Source organism: Gastrolobium bilobum, unplaced genomic scaffold, assembly GCF_033153095.1.
Source record: "Gastrolobium bilobum isolate Gb01-03AN ecotype WA unplaced genomic scaffold, APGP_CSIRO_Gbil_v1 utg7888, whole genome shotgun sequence".
NCBI lineage: Eukaryota > Viridiplantae > Streptophyta > Magnoliopsida > Fabales > Fabaceae > Gastrolobium > Gastrolobium bilobum.
In genome coordinates this window covers 134,968-152,672 of record NW_026898738.1, presented here as the reverse complement: position 1 = coordinate 152,672, position 17,705 = coordinate 134,968, and the positions used below count along the sequence as shown (strand labels likewise).

Below are 17,705 nucleotides of genomic sequence, written 5' to 3'. Positions count from 1 at the left end.
TTATTTTAAGGTTATAATAGTCTTTATATTTATAATTTTTTAAGATTTCAATACCAAAACGACGTCGTTTTGAGAATAAATGCAGATAACTTCTCTGCATTAACTGCGGAAACATTTTTCCTATAAAAGGGTTTGTTTTTTCTGCAGTTACTGCAGATAAGTTATCTGCAGTAAGTTCAATACGATGTCGTTTGGGGGCAGAAATCATGGTATTTTTGTAATTTTAATTTATTTTAGGGTTATAATAGTCTTTATATTTATAATTTTTTAAGACTTCAATACCAAAACGACGTCGTTTTGGGAATAAATGCAGATAACTTATCTGCAATAACTGCAAAAACATTTTCCCCTTTATTTTTATGTAAAAGGAGAAACAAATATCCCATAAATAAACTCGCGCTCCATACACAAAGGGGAAAAAAAGAAGAAGATAAAAATAACATTCCAATCCTCCAGGTATATTCCCCAAATCACAATGGCTCTTCAGTCTTGCAACAATTAAATCTTACGAATATTTTCTTGCATTGTCTTTTTAATTTTCTTTTATTTGGCTTCCCGTCCCTTTTTTGGTGGTTTCCTCTCTGGTATTGTTCTCCACCATCGGTCGAGAATCAAAACAACTCGGAAGATGGATACCACATTAGCTGACAAGGAAATTAATAAATGAGCAGACTAGACAAATTAAAGTGAAGAAAAATTCAAAAATATTAAGCCCAAAGAGAGAAAAAACAAATACAAATATATATTTGGTCAATGCCATTGTCAACATTTTATGTTTATTTATTTCGTTTTGTTTTCTGAGGTGCGATCAAGCTGTCATGCTAGAGCCAAGTAGAATTTTATTAACAATTGGTTGAACGCACAAAAGCACAAGCAACCATATACCAGTTAATAATTTTATTTGTTCGAAGCTTCCGATATTTGAAATATCATATATAAGTATTATGTTTTTATTTTATTTTTTTAAGTTTTCCCACTCTGTGCTTTGTACTTAAATAGTAATTCTACCTAACCTAACCACGGAAAAAACTTAGAATTATGAAATGTTTCATATTTTAACCCACGATTAGACAACACTAAGTTTTCTATTTATTTTTTATTCTTTTTTGTAAAAGTTTTCTTACTTTTTTAGTATCGTTATACCGTGGAGCCAAAAAATAAACATTTATATTAATTCTATTATATATAAGCCAATCAACTTGCAGGTTCACATGCAATAGCTTCATGAAGAAAAAATTAAATCATAGAGATCAAGCAAAGTGTCAAATATGCATAATCAGTTATTTGAGTCATGTATAATATAATAAAATATTTACTTTAGTTTTTATTTTTTATATATATATATATATATAAAGATAGTAAATGTAAGAATAATAAATCATACATCAAATATTAAGAGTTAATTTTCATGCATCTAAAATTTATTGGATCATAATAATTAATGACTAGAAATACAGATGTCCAAAATTTTATAAACCAATTCGGTCTGGGTTTGAATCTCTTCATTTTTATTGGGAGCCAAACAACTCATGGGTGGGAGGATATTTTTGGTACTATAGATGCATCGAATTCGATGCATCTTTCACTCATATTATGACATGTGATTTATTTTATATCAAATTACTCTTTTTACTAATTTTGAAATAAATTATTTATTAATTTATTTGACAAAAATAAAACACATAAAAGATGCACCGAATTATCGTCACATAAATTCTCCATGGGTGGAGGAATGGATTTTGTTGTTGAGAAACTCTCCTCGTGGCTTCTGCCGTGGAGCGAGGGTGGGCGAGATACCTTAATGATGATGCACAAAAGACAACAGTTGTTTTCGTGATTTGTTCTTGATCTATAGATTTGATTTCAAGATAGTGATGTGAATAGACAAACATTGTTTTCAAGTCGGAATCTAATGTGACTGAAAATTGAAGTATTTGGTCCCAATCGCCAATTTGACAAGTCCAACGCTACCTAATGGTACTAACAATTTTCCTTTTTTTTTTTTTATATATATATTTTCGTTACCACTACTAGCCAATTCTTCTTAGTTAAGTTAAAATATTCCCATTTGATTTGATTTGATTCGAACGCGTACCCTATCTATTAAAGTATAAACAAATAACAAAATCCAAAATCAATATTATAACAGTAATCCGAGTTTGAAAAGGAACTAATTTTCAAGTAAAACGTTTCTCAAAACTGGAAAAGAAATTTAACAAGGAACTCCAAGTTTATTATGGACATGTAAATTTAAATAATGAATTGTAATTCCCAGGGATAAAAAAATGAAGTGTTAGAGCTGAGTCAAAGGCATATATATTACAAGTCTAGGTAGTAGGTGTGGTCATGTGGTCCAGAAGTTAGGGTGTGGTGGCGTCGGTCCTTAGGGGGCATGGTGTCCTTACGAAGGTTAGTTGGGGGAATTTGAGTATTTGACGTTTGACCTTTTTTGATATGCTGAGCATTCTGCAAATACCAGGCTCTGACCAACTTGCAGGGTGCAAAGGTATCAGGATTTTTAAATTCTTCACAACACATTTTTAAATTGAATAATCGCCATTAATTTGCTATTGTCATTGAACGATCAAAATTTGGGGATTTTGTCTTGTCTAGCAAAGTGATTTGGTGGTTTTTATCAATGTTAGGTCTACCTAATTATTCAATCCGTGTTTTAATTGGTTTTCTCTACTATATACCTATTATTAATAAATATTTTATTATTAAGTTAGATGAGTTTTAAAATGACTTATCATGTATCCAAAAAACAAATATTGACTTATCTGTAAAGTGTATATGTATATTTTTAATTTAATTTTAAAAAAATCATGATTTTAATTTATTTAGAAATAAATGTAGATATATTTTTATCCTTGTATTTCATAATTAAGCATAATTTAAAATATTTTTTTATTAAGTTATTATCGGATATTTTTGCGGTGCGATGCATGTATTTTTTTTTTCTAAATTTAATTACTATTAAAAAAAAAGAGTACATCAAAAATTAAAAAAATAAAGAATAAGATTAAAAGGAGTTTAAATTAAAAAAGTAAAAAATGACGTGTCATTTATTTAAAAAGATAATAAGTATTATTTATCAATATGTACGAGTAGATGGGTGAATTTATAATATATGTTAAGAAATTTAATAACTTAACGTTTGAATGTTTGATATCAATTTTGATGAATTTATATTATTCACACACTCAATAAAACCAATAGTAGGTATGGGCTTCTAAAAACAAGCTAACTTTGACTTCAGTTTAGGTTCTAAAACTAGGTTGTGTTAAAGTTAGACATAACTTTTATGTTAAAAATAAATTTGGGCTTGCTCGACCACGGGCCTACCCACCATTTGGCCATACCTATCGATAAGTAAATATGCTTTTACAAAACTGGTTTTATAAAAAAGAAAATTTTATATACATTTAATAGAAGAATAAAAAATATTCTTTATTACATTAAAATTATAGCTTATGTAAGGAGTATTTTTAATTACCTTATGAGTATACTGTTTGTTTAAAGCCCGTTTTAAAATTATATTATTCAATTATATAAACAATATACTTCCACTCCAACCATTTTATGTTTTATTTTTTATACATTGGTAGTAGAGTCTAAAATGCACTGGTAATTTATTTTGTAAACTTTTATCCATAAACACTACATAATTAAAATAAGAAAACCATTTTAATGTTTTGGTAGTCAGTTTTAGCAATCAAGCAAGCATTGCATTATGCAACAATGGACACAACAACATGTCCAATCTAATTGAGTTAAATGACCCAAAGAAGCAAAAGTATTCCAGTATTGGAAGAAAATCCTTCGGATCAAGATCCAGCCGAAGCTTAAGGTTGAGGCCCATGACTTCGAGAAAACTATAACTAGAAAAATGAGTATAATACAACAAAGGCAGAGCATGAGGATAAGGGGTTTGACACCGCATTTAAATCCAAAATTTTAAAACATTTTATTTGTAGATTCTTCTACTTGATAGTCTTCACTTAATGGTTGATGATATGTATAATTTCGAGCATTAGAACAAGTTAACGCATGTTTCTTTACATATTATTTGGAGAAAAAAATATTTTTTGAAAGACTAAGGGCCTGTTTGGAGCACCTGATAAAGAAGATAGAATATGATAACTTATCATATCTTACTTTTATCTCTTATTTGGTGAGTCAATAGGATATGATTAACTTATCCTATTGTCTCATTTTATCCTATCCAATACATGATTTCTTATCCTATGGGAGGAGCTGAGTTAGAATTCAATAGGATATGATATCAATATTGGATACTCGATATATCCTCACGCTACCCAATATATTTGTATATATTGCATTTTATTTTATTTTTTCTTTCTCTTTTCTCCTTCTACATAAATATTATCAGATTGCTAATCAGGTGCTCATCAAACACAGGACATGATATCGGCTTATCAGCCTCATATCATATCCTACATTTATCAGCCCTATATCATATCTTACATTTATCCTATCCTATCTACCAAACGAGCCCTAAAAGTACTAAACCATATCAACAGGTGGATCTCCGACAGGTTAGTATGTCCCATTTTTTATATATTTTTTTGGGAAAAACTAGGGTTATGTTACTGGAAAACATAAATATTTTCAGTTGACACAAAACAACTGATGGACCCACATGTATAACAAGTTGATGGACCCACATGTGTTTTTTCAAAAAAAAAAATAGAAAAAAGAAAGCACAAAAATCAATGTATCAACCGGACAAATTTGTGGTTTTGATGTAACAGGACCGTAGTTTAACCCATATTTTTTATTTGATAAAGAACGAAAAATGTAGAATCACTCTTCTTTAAAATTGGATTAAATTCGCAATGATTATAATTGTTTGCAATGTTATGTTACAGCTGGAAACGTGTGAAGCTCAAGTGTCTTTCCTTTATGTGTCCTCGCTGTTTTTCTAAATGAAGTGTTGTCATTTCCAAAATTGCTGAGATCCTCGTTAAGCCGAAGACCGGGTCTGTTGGTTTTCTTTTTACCATCAAATAAACAACCAATCAAACAATTCTAAAATAATAATAATTAAAACATCAAAATAAGTCGGAAAAAGAAAAAGAGAAAAAAAAAGAAAGAGTTCAGAAAGAAGAAAATTGAAATCCAACTATTGCATTGTTTGTTTTTCAATAAAACAGCTAACGTGCCTTTAATTAATATTTTTTCTTCCTGCAATTTCGTCTCTCTAGTCTTCCCTTTAATTTCAACTCTCCAATTTTAAGAGAGAGAATAGAAAGAGAAACTTAATCTCCTTGCAGCCTCTCCAGGAGGAGGCTTTGTAGATTATCTCCTGGATTTAATTTCCAAAAGTGAGGCAATTCATTCTCTTTACATTTTGGATTCTAAGGTGTTGAAGTGTTTTCAACTTTTAATATTCTATTTTTCACAAGATTTATTTGGTAGCACATGTTCATATAGAATAGAAGTAGCTCCTATCTTTGGTTTAGCTAAGGAGATCAACATCCTCAATCAAAACAAAAAAAAAAAAAATTCTGTAACATAAGAAAAAGCAAAAAAATGGGAGACAATTCACCAGAGAGAAGATCTGGTTGTGGCTTGATAACAGCAATGTTCGGAAGACAAAAACCATGGCCATCACGAAGATCAGTCTCTGAAGGTTCTTCTCCCATTGTCAACCATGTCAATGATTTTGGAAAGGCATCAAACACCCATGATTCAAAACGGCGACGAGGTGGTTCTAACGATCCCACTTTGGTCACAGCACCAGCTTCAATTAATTCCACAAACTCTTCATCTCGTTCTGTCTCAAAGCCTTCTTATTCCAATCCTCAGAAACCAACACATTTTGTTAACCAAACCCATCAAAGGAACGAAATAGCAACAACAACAACAACAACAAGAGCCCCATCAAAAGTGTCACCTACTGAGGGCTATGTCAACCAGGGAAGAAGGGTTCCAAAAGAAGCTGTTGGAATTTCGGGTGAGCTCGAAAGCATGATCAACGATCACCAAAAGTCCAAGGGAAACAACAACCTTGTTAGAGCTTCTTCAAGCAACGTGATGCTGTTTAGTAATTTAGGTAACCTTAGGCAAGGAGGGGCAGGACCAGATAACAGTGTTGCAATGGATTACCATGTTCCTAATGGAGGTTACACAAACCATACTATGCAGGGTAATAATAGGAGTAAAGATGTTAATCCCAGCAAGGAACAATCGGGTTCACTATGCAGGGCTGTGTCTACTAGAATGGATCCAGAACAATTGAAGATAATGGGGAATGAGGATTATAAGAATGGAAGGTTTGCAGAAGCATTGGCTCTTTATGATGCAGCCATTTCAATTGACCCCAACAAGGCTTCCTATAGGAGTAACAGAAGTGCAGCATTGACTGCTCTTGGTAGGCTTCTTGAGGCTGTGTTTGAATGCAGAGAAGCCATTCGAATTGAGCCTCATTACCATAGAGCTCATCATCGTTTGGGAAATTTGCATTTTAGGTATAGTATTCATGTAAATGCAACACTTTTGATTTCACTAGATAAAAAAGATGTAGTAGTTGGGCCAACTCATAGTGTTTGTTACTTTTCATTTTCACTTGCCTACAGATTAGGAGAAACAGATAAGGCCTTATATCATTATAACCAAGCAGGACCAGAGGCTGATCCTGAAGAGATTGCTAAAGCGAAAATTCTTCAGGGACATCTAAGCAAGTGCACTGAGGCTCGTAGGTTAGGAGATTGGAACAAACTGATTATGGAAACCAACAATGCTCTATCATCCGGTGCAGATTCTGCACCACAGGTGAGTTTTGTTTTTACATTTTAGCCTATGCAATCACATCAACCTCTATTTTGCGCTTATATATGAATATGCTTTTGGTCATTAGATATTTGCATTGCAAGCCGAGGCCCTATTAAAACTCCGTAGGCATCAAGATGCAGAGAAAGTAATGTCAAAGTGTCCTAACTTTGATGTTGAGGAATGTACCAAGTTCTTCGGACCTATTGGTAATGCAAATTTGTTGGGGACACGTGCTCAGGTTGATATAGCTGCTGGCAGGTTAGTATTTAGTTTCTGATTTTTGAAAAAATAAATAAAGAATTTCACAAACATTGATTAGTGATTGCTCATGATTCATGTACACATTCTGTAACGGCCCGTCCGCTTAAATAATATTCATATGATAGTAAGTACAACATGTACAACTTAATATAATGTGGAAGCTAACTGACTAAATTTTCTCTTTTTCCTTATGTATTGCGAATTTTTTCATTTCATGGTAAAGAAAAATGGACTGTATTTCATCTGTATTTTGGATCACTGGAGATAATTCTCAACCAATATGATTGATAGTTTAATATAATCCAAACATAAATAAAACATATTGCCTAGCCATCCATGACTTAAGGTGTCTCATAATCATACTATGTCAAAATAATGTTCATGTTACTCATTGTGTTTGGCAGATTAGAAGATGCTTTAGAGGCAGCACAAAGAGCAGTTAGGTTGGACCCCAATAATAGGGAGGCTAATAAGGTGTTGAGAAGGGCTCGAGCTGTTACAGCTACTCGAGCAAAAGGAAACGAGCTTTTCAAAGCATCAAAATATTCTGAGGCTTGTGTTGCTTATGGAGAAGGCCTTGAGCATGATCCATATAACTCCATTTTACTATGCAACCGAGCTGCTTGTAGATCAAAGCTAGGCCAATTTGAAAGAGCTGTGGAAGATTGCACTGCTGCCCTTAACTTACGACCAAATTACACCAAAGCCAGGTTGAGAAGAGCCGATTGTAATGCTAAGGTGAACCACCTAAAACCTCTTTTGTTTACGTAATGCAATTTGCTTTGAACAAATGAAAACTCTTATAATAATAACTTAAAGATGCAACTTGGTAAATACAAGTTTCAAAACATCACAATATTTTTAACTTACGGTTTTTCTTGTTATGTGATTTGTGTGATGATGTTTATTGTAAAATCATAGTTGGAAAGATGGGAAGCTTCAATACAAGACTACGAACTCTTGCTAAAAGAGACACCAGAAGATGAGGAAGTAAACCGGGCATTGTTGGAGGCCCAAGCACAGCTTAAGAAGCAGTGAGGTCAAGAAAGGACATGAAGTATGGTGGAGGTGATTCATAACTAGAGGGGAGAGAGTTAGACAAGTAGAAGATTAAGATAAAAAAAAAGGAACAGTAATATGAAGTGTGACAAAGGTTAAGTAACACATAGGAAAGGATATGATCCATCTCTTACAAAAGCAAAAAAATGCTGCTCGGGAAAGGGAAAATCAATATCCACGTCAGTTCAGAGCGTTTCAGATGGAAACACAGGGCCTGATTTAGTAAAACTAGAACTTGTTATATGTCTCTTCTTGTCCTCCTTTTTATTTCTTTCTTCTTTTTGGCAGAAACTGTATAATATTTGTCTATTAAGGACTTCAACCGTGTACATTAGATTTGTTAATTGTCGTTTGATAGGGATAGCTAGTAACTTTTTGTTTTCTTTTTCTCACCTCTCCTTTCATTTTATCTTATCTGGTATAGGAAAATTTCTACAATATTACAGATGTACTCATTTTTCTATATATTCCTTCAATTAAAACCAAATATCAAACACCAATGCTGACATGTCATAGAGAAAAATGGGTTTTAAATACGTGTGTTAGATTTTGAATAGAAGTAGTATGTACTACTCATGTAGGAAAGATGAGGTCATTTAATGACAGGAAAAATTTATTCTTATTTAACCTCTTTAACTTTCTATCCGCAAAAATTAAGTAATATAATGTTCTTTGTCAAACTAAAATAAATATTCATCTATGAATTGTTGTTCTAGTGGCTGATACAATCAAATTTTAGAATTTGATCTCTCTAAGAGATAGTAGATTTAAGAGTCACAACTCTTAGAAAAGGATAGAAAGACTCAAATTCAAAATTAATTGAATTTGTTAGGACATCCCACATAGGTTAATATTTATCAAAATAAAAAAAAAATGAATATTCATATAATTTCAAATTTCTTTACAAAATGATGAATTCTCTTTCTTTTTTAAAACCTTTGTTCTTAGTAATCTCAAAACTTGAAGTGCATATTTTTTTTTTTAATTGAGCACAAGTGCATGCGAGGCAAATAAGGGAATAATATTTTAAACTCTTATTTTTATCTTAAATTTTTAAGTAGCTTTTAAGTTTAAAAAAAAAAAAGTTAAGGCAAACATCCTCTATAATGGTACTAGTGATAATATATTTGTTAGAGAATGCTGAGCTATCGTCTGATGAAGCTTTGCTTATCCGAAGTGGGTGGGTTGTTTGGAGTTTGGACCATTGGCTTTGGGAGTATTTTTTTGGCTTCATGGGGGGAATGGCATCCTACTTTTGATTTTCTTTTTCATTGTTTTTTTTTTTAAATACAAGGGCCACAAGGTCGAAAAAGAAGAAGATTCCGTACTAATTATACTGGGAAGGTTTCAACTCTTGTTATGGAAAATTTTAACATGCTTCTAGACCATAATGATCCTCCCATTAAGAGAGTGATATATGAATTTTTTTTTTCCTTCTCTCTTTTCAATTTGTCTTTCACTCTCTCTCCTGGACACCACTCAATCTCTTGTGGTCCGGGAGCCTCAAATTTCATCTCCCTTGTTATATAAATGATTGGAAGAATATTCAAAATCTGAGATCCTAAAGCAAATGTAAAACATAATTCAAAGATACAATACATTCTTTTCATAGTAGCAAGAGAACATATCTGAAAAATTGAGATTATGCTCATTTACTGTCACCCGTATTTAATTTGTGAATTAAAACTTGGTTGGGACGCTCCAAAATTATTCATTTATATTGCATATTCCAAGTCATTTTGAAATTAATTATCATACCCTAGCCCCCAGAATAAACATGAATAAAGTATTTGTGTTATAGGAAAATATAGAAAGATTGTCGCATAAATATCTTTATATAGGAATATGAATAAACAGGTCCTCATGTGAATATGAATCATTCCCACATAATAAAAAATATGAAAATATATAGGAAATTAGAGGAAATTCCTACATATATTTATATGTAGAAAATTAAAAAATATGAGAATATGAATAAACAGGTGCTCAAATATTTTTTGGGTTTTATAATTCTCATTTTACATGAGAATTGAAATCTCATGTCATAGAGATAAGAAACACGTGGGACTCATATGTTAGAAAAAATTACATGTGGGATCGATATAAGCACGAAAATCGAAGGGTGTGTAGGAAAATTTTAACTCTCATGTTACATGAGAATTATAAAACCCATATTTTTTATATAAAAATATTTTTGTCCCGTTTTTTACTTCTTTTCACCCACTTACATTTGTTTGAGAAGAAAATAAAAGAAAAAGTATATATTAAAAGAAAAAGTACATATTAATGTGGATTGTAGCCTATAAATAATATTATTCTTTTATAGAAAACTTGCACACACTTAATAAATGCAAGGGTAACCTCCAATGATAGTTTACTTGGCAACTGAGCTCACTTGCTTGGGTCAGGGATTCAAATCATGTCTCAAACAAACTCTTGGAAAGTCATTGAAGGCCAAATGTGTTTCTCTCTTCGAAAGGGGGTTAGTCTCATCCTTCCTCCGATAGCGAAGCTCAATACATCCGTTGTTTCAATGAATTAGTAGCTTTCAGACTCTCCTCCGAGTACAAGGTGACCGAAAGAGATTGAATGAGAATATCTTCCAGATTATACCAAAATAAATAAATAAATAAATAAATGCAAGCGTACATCATCTCACAAACACCTGAAATAAACGTGCATTAACGTTTTCGTAAACATAGTTATTATCCATACGAAAAATCCAAAGGACATTGGTGATGGAACTCTTTATTGAATAAAAATACATATATATATATATATATATATATATATATATATATATAAAAGTTCTTCACTCTAGAATCCGGTGACCAATTCTGCTTCGCCAATCAAGAACAAGGCTACGGCCTACGGAGGACACTATCCTTACATAATAAATATAATACAACACCAAAAGTACCCAAAAATAAATAAGTTACCCAACAACTCTATAACTATAACTACCACTTAAATTATTGGCGTATCCCTACGTACGGATGGTCGAGCCCAAAATAGAGAAACCATAACCAGACCCAGAGCCCAATCTAGCATCATCTGAGGATTCAGATCTTTGACGGGCCTGGCCCAAGACGTCACTGCAGTAATCTGTTATAGACCAAGGATATCTGTCCGCAGATAGCCACGTCTGCACCCTGAACCGCTGCTGAGCGCAGGTTTTTTGCCAACCTGTGGAGGTCACCTCCACGTAATTACAGTACCACCTGGGATGGAGACCCGACACATCCGAAGACAGGTTCATAGCGCAAACTGGTCCGCGCAAGCAAGGTGCCTTCCCGCTGAATATGTCTATGTTGCCCGGCTCGAAGTAGTTATGACCCGGATCCATTACCCCGCCCCATGCCACCAGGTTCGGGATGTATATGTATTTGCCGTATGGCCCGTATGCTTCGTACAACTTGAGCCCGATTATGGAATCGGTTCCTCCGTCGATGACCGACCCGGTCTGAATGTAAACAGTGTACACACAATCTTCCTACATGCAATATTTATATTATTTAATTTAATTGTAATAGTGAGTAACAAAATTAAGATGAAGGGTAATGTACTGATATTGGAGGGCATGATGTCTTACAGATAAAACGGTTCCGGCGAAGCATAGCGACAGCAGAAAGAGGTAATTATACTGTGAAGGGACAAATTTTTGGATTTTTTCTTTGGCTTTATGGGAAAGGCATCGCACTTTTGATTTTGTTTTTCATTGTTTGTTTTTTTAATACAAGGGCCACAAGGCCGAAAAGGAAGATGATGTTGTACTAATTATACTGTGAAGGTTTTATAAATTATAACCGTCGTTATATCAGTAATCGGGAGAATATTCAATTCCAGAGGAGAAATATGAAGAAATTGAGTTCCTAAAGCAAATGCAAAACATAATTCAAACATACATTACTGCTCGGGAAAGGAAAATCAATATCCACATCAGTTCAGAGCGTTTCAGATGGAAACAGAGGACCTGATTTAGGTTAATGAAAAATCGGAATGTTGTTTGCATGGTATCAGAGCTTGAGTGACCATAAGTTCACGAGTTCGATCCTCACGGCCCCAACTTTAAAGTAAAATTAAAAATAAAAAACACAAAAAGGTAAATCAAAATATTGGGCTTGTGCATAATACACACTTCAAATCCAACGGCTGAGGGGACGTGTTGCGATATATAGTCCCATATTGATTGTGTGGGCAACTAATATGGCATTTATAAGACTTTGGGCATTCTCATCCTTTGGGCTAGCTTTTGAAGTGATTATTCTAAAGTTCTTTAAAAAAAAAAAAAGTCACCAAGTTAAAGTATAGTAAAACTAGAACTTGTTATATGTCTCTTATTGTCCTCCTTTTTTTTTTATTTCTTCTTTTTGGGAGAAAATGTACAATGTTTGTCTTAGATTTGTTAAGGACTTCAACCGTGTACATTAGATTTGTTAATTGTCATTTGATAGGGATAGCTAGTAACTCTCTTGTTTTCTTTTTCTCACCTTTCCTTTCATTTTCTCTGGTATAGAAGTCATCCCTGCACATCTTTTCCGCATTGTGTTATTCGATGTAGGATTATATTTGTAACATAACATGAAGTTTAATGATAGGGAGATTTTTTTTTTCTTATTTAACCTCTAATTTTCTATAGAGACCACAACAAAGTAATATAGTGTTCTTTGTCAAACTAAAATAAATATTCATTTACGAATTGTTGTTCTGTGGGCTGATACAATTAGATTTTAGAATTTTTTTTTTTTTTTTTGTAAATTTAGATTTTAGAATTTTATATATTCAAGAGATATTGAGTTTTTAGAGTCCCAACTCTGGTAAAGGATGAAAAGATTTAAACCTAAAATCAGATTAATTGAATACATTAAGATTTTGGAGACGGAGTAATATTTTATCAAAATAAAATAAAAATAAAAATGAATATTCATATAATTTCAAAAATCTTTACAAAATGATGAATTCTCTTTCTTTTTTAAAACCTTTGTTCATAATAATATCAAAACTTGAAGTGCATTTTTTTTTTAACTGAGAACAAGTGCATGTGCGGCAAATAAGGGAATAATATTTTAAACTCTTATTTTTAACTTTAATTTTTAAGTAGATTTTTAGTTAAAAAATAAAAAAGTTAAGGCGAACATCCTCTAAAATGCTACTAGTAATAATATATTTGTTAGAGAATGCCGAGCTATCGCCTGATGAAGCTTTGCTTATCCGAAGTGGGTGGGTTGTTTGGACCATTGGCTTTAGTGGGTAAGGCAACTTTTGGGAGTATTTTTTTGGCTTCATGGGAAAGGCGTCGAACTTAAGATTTTCTTTTTCATTGTTTTTGTTTAATACAAGGGCCAAAGGTTGTTGCGACTTCTGCAAGTGTACTGGTCGTAAAATAATAAAACTGTACTTTGAGTACAAGATTGTTCCTATGAAGATTGATGTTCAAGCACTAGTTTACTACTCACGCTTTAGTTGAACAATTTGTTATGAGAAGAATTGAATTAAAATTAAAAACAAGTAGAAGAATAAAATTGCATAATTAAAGACAAGAAAAGAAAAAGAAAAGAGTAGTTAGGGTTTCGACTTCCCTCAATCTCCTTTTTATGCTATAAATTAAAAAAATCAAGAAACTATTCTTCATATAATGCCAATAAATTCTTTTTAATTTAATTAAGGTTACCCTTATTCTATATAATCTTGAAAGAATCTTAATTACCCAATTGTTCCTCAAGAAAATATGCATAAAGATCAAGAATTCAAAGATTGTACAATTACCCTATGTCTATTCCTAAATCACAAGCATTATGATGAATTTATCCAATCAAGGTTCATACACAAACATTCCTATTGTTATGCCAAACTATTCTTAATATAATGCCAATCAATTCTTTCTAATATAATTCAGGTTCAATCCCCTGTTACCCTTATTCTATATAATCTTGAAAGAATCTTAATTCCCCAATTGTTCCTCAAGAAAATATGCATAAAGATCAAGAATTCAAAGACTGCACAATTACCCTATGCCTATTCCTAAATCACAAGCATTATGATGAATTTATCCAATCAAGGTTCATACACCAACATTTCTATTGTTATGCAATTCCCCTAAATCATTCTACAAGAGCGAACTCATAGAATATATTAAAAACAGATAAATTCATTCAAATATAAAAAAGAGAAAAATTCAGAGACAATTTAATTCATAACATAAAGATTCAATTGGATTTCATCTTTCCCTAACTACATAAGAAGTCTAGCCTAGCATAGCGAATTCAAAAACACATGAAAAAAAATAAAGAATCCCTAAACTCCATTGATAAGATGGATTGCGATTCTTTAGAGTTCCCAGCGCATTCATGAATTCCACCTGCTCCCAATGCTCCAAAGCATGAAAAACACGTTCCTCTATCACCAAGTAAGATTCCTTGTTCAGAATTATCAAAATCCCTCTTAATATGTGTAGAAATCCCTTATTTATAGGTAATTAATCCATGCCCTAAGTAATTAAGAAATTTGCTCATATTAGCGCGCTAGTACAAAGGATTTTGGTCATTCTTGTTGTATGAGCACACTTTAGTGTGCTAAAACACGCTCCATTAGTCTTCAATTTACTTGTGAATTGCTTCAAGTGGACTTCTTTTGGTCTTCAATTTCATCCTCAAGGACTTTACTCCATTTTTGCACTATTTCATGTCAATTCACCTTCAAATCAAGCAAGATCATGTTATGTTAGCTCAAAATTCAACTTTCATGTTTTTTAACTCAAAAACTAAGTTTCCATGCATTTGACTATGTGATTCATGTATTAATTAGCCCTAAAAATATGATAAACTAAAGGTTTTATCACAAGCCCTCAAGGTCCAAAAGGAAGAAGATTCCGTACTAATTATACTAGGAAGGTTTCAACAGAACAATGAGTAAATTGTTACACTTTTTTAAGAAATTTGCCTAAATACTTTGCAAACAATATTTTTTATCAGATTGCGATGCATCCAAACTCGCTACGACTGGTAGCATGTTTGATTAGGTCATGAGGCATGCTCCCATTAACATACCAAACTCACTACCAGATGCGGCAGAGCTACAGTGGGGCATGTGTGGTCATAAACATTCTTTAAATTTTTTTTGATAGGCATGTGTAATATCTCTTAAATGAAATATCTATCTCGTAACCATCATCTTTTTTCCAAATTCACAACATGTGATCTAAATTTCATTGGTATTGCCGCACCGCTTAGAAATGTAAGCGATCATGTAGCATGAAGCATGATTAATTATATATGGCATGTACCATTCTTGATCATGGCATGCATAAAGTTCAAATAAATCATATAAAAAAAATCCTGCAAAACTTTCTTTTAATTTTTTTTAAGGGGCATTGCCCCTGAATCCCGACCACTATGTGTGCAACCATAAATAAATTTTTTTGGGTCCGTCACTGCTATCAGTGGTAACAAGTTTAGTGATCAAAACAATCAGTCATTTTTCCTTCAAAAGTGTGTCACGTGCCACTAAATCATTGGCTACTAAACTTGCTACCATTGGTAACAAGTTTGGTACGTTAATAAGAACGTATCATGTGGTCTAACCAAACTTGTTACCAATCGTAACAATTTTAGATGTGTGATAATTTGGTAAAAAATATTATTCACGTAACGTTTAGAAAAATATGACATTTAGGTCACTATGCTATTAGTGGTCGGAAGAATATTCAACTCCAGAGGAGAAATATGAAGAAATTGAGTTACTAAAGTAAATGCAAAACATAATTCAAACATACAATACATTTTTTCATAGTAGCACTAACATATCTAAAAATTGAGATTCGGCTCATTTACTAACCCCCGTATTTAATTTGTGAATTAAAACTTGGTTGTGACGCTCCAAAATCATTCATTTATATTCCATATTCCAAGTCATTTTAAAATTAGTTATCATACCCTAGCCTCCAGGATAAACATGAATAAAGTATTTGTGTCATAGGAAAATATAGAAAGATTGTCGCATAAAAATCTTTATATAGGTCCTCATGTGAATATGAATCATTCCCTTATAATAAAAAATATGAGAATATGTAGGAAAATAGAGGAAATTCCTACATATTTTTATATGTTGAAAATTAAAAAAATATGAGAATATGAATAAAGAGATACTCATATATTTTTTATGGGTTAGCTTTTTCTGCAGTAAACCTAATACGACGTCGTTTTGGGCGGAAATTATGGTATTTTTGTAATTTTAATTTATATTTTAAAACGACGTCGTTTTGAAAGTAAATGCAGATAACTTATATGCAGTAACTGTATAAATATTTTTCTGATTTTTTATATATTAAAATATTTTTGTCCCGTTTTGTTGCATCTTTTCTCCCTGTTACATTTGTTTGATAAGAATATAAAATAAAAAAGTATATATGAATGTGTATTGTAGCCTAAAAATATAAAGTGTAAAAAAAAAATTATACAATAATATTATATTTCTTTTATACAAAACTTGCACACACTTAATAAATGCAAGGGTACATCATCTCACAAACACCCTGAAATAAACGTACGTTTTCGTAAACATAGTTATTTTCCATGACTCTTAACGAAAAATCCAAAGGACATTGGTGATGGCAACTCTTTATTAAATAATAATACAAATATATATATATAATATGGGTTCTTGACTCTAGAACCCTTTGCAATAAAGAGCAAGGCTACCGAGGACACTCTCCTTACATTACATGGCAAATATAATACGACAACAAAAGCACCCAAAAATAAAAAAAGTTACCAAACAACTCTATAACCATAACTACCACTTAAATTATTGGTGTATCCCTACGCACGGACGGTCGAGCCCATAATAGAGAAACCAAAACCAGACCCAGAGCCCAATCTGGTATCATCGGTGGATTCAGGTTTTTGACGGGCCTGGCCCAAGTCGTAATTGCAGTAGTTTCTTACAGCCCAAAGCTGATGGGGCGATGTGTCCGTAGCCAGCCACTGCTCCACCGTGAACTGCTGCTGAGCGCAGGGGATATGCACCCCTGTGGAGGTCACCTCCACGTAATTGCAGTACCACCCGTGATGGCGACCCGACCCGTCCGAGGTCAAGTTCACAGCGCATACGGGTCCGTCCAAGCAAGGTGCTCTGCCGCTGAATATATCTAGGTTGCCCCGCTCGAAGTAATCGTGACCCGGATCCATCAACCCGCCCCATGCCTCCAGGTTCGTGATGTATATGTAGTAGCCGTATGCGTCGTACAACTTGAGCCCGATTATGGAATCGGTTCCTCCCTTGATGATCGACCCGGTCCGAATGTAAACAGAGTACACACAATCTTCCTCCTACATGAAATATTTATATTAATTTAATTTAATTTATTCATGAGTAAGAAAATAAAGATGAAGGATACTACAGTACTTAGATTAAGGGCATGATGTCTTACAGATCTAACGGTTCCTGCGAAGCATAGCGAGATCAGAAAGAGGAGAAGGAGGAACCTCGTTGTGATTGCCATGAGATGGAGTTGGAGTTGGAGTTGGAGTGATGAATACTGAACAACAAGTCTTCATAAATAGTGCAGTGGTTTACTTGAGAGGCTGTAA

At 32.9% G+C, this 17,705-nt stretch overlaps 3 protein-coding genes across 5 annotated transcripts; 1 reads left to right on the top strand and 2 right to left on the bottom strand.

The window, feature by feature from the left end:
• Nucleotides 1-5,556: 5,556 nt before the first annotated feature.
• Nucleotides 5,557-8,097, top strand: LOC133283703 (inactive TPR repeat-containing thioredoxin TTL3-like). Its single transcript, XM_061480608.1, has 5 exons — nucleotides 5,557-6,494; nucleotides 6,603-6,798; nucleotides 6,884-7,056; nucleotides 7,464-7,797; nucleotides 7,981-8,097. The coding sequence occupies exons 1-5, from the start codon at nucleotides 5,557-5,559 to the stop codon at nucleotides 8,095-8,097; spliced, it is 1,758 nt and encodes a 585-aa protein (XP_061336592.1).
• Nucleotides 8,098-11,104: 3,007 nt separating this feature from the next.
• On the bottom strand, nucleotides 11,105-12,662 carry LOC133283702 (PLAT domain-containing protein 3-like). Its single transcript, XM_061480607.1, has 2 exons — nucleotides 12,609-12,662; nucleotides 11,105-11,611 (listed from the first exon to the last, which is right to left on the bottom strand). Exons 1-2 carry the CDS (start codon nucleotides 12,660-12,662, stop codon nucleotides 11,105-11,107), a joined length of 561 nt encoding a protein of 186 aa, XP_061336591.1.
• Nucleotides 12,663-16,695: 4,033 nt separating this feature from the next.
• Nucleotides 16,696-17,705, bottom strand: LOC133283690 (PLAT domain-containing protein 3-like). 3 transcript variants are annotated; one of them, XM_061480590.1, is made up of 2 exons: nucleotides 17,534-17,705; nucleotides 16,696-17,441 (listed from the first exon to the last, which is right to left on the bottom strand). In XM_061480590.1, exons 1-2 carry the CDS (start codon nucleotides 17,615-17,617, stop codon nucleotides 16,935-16,937), a joined length of 591 nt encoding a protein of 196 aa, XP_061336574.1. In that variant the 5' UTR covers nucleotides 17,618-17,705; the 3' UTR covers nucleotides 16,696-16,934. The 3 variants fall into 3 exon arrangements, with proteins under 3 accessions (XP_061336574.1, XP_061336575.1, XP_061336573.1); XM_061480591.1 differs by having other exon boundaries at nucleotides 17,546-17,704; XM_061480589.1 differs by having other exon boundaries at nucleotides 16,696-17,444; nucleotides 17,546-17,702.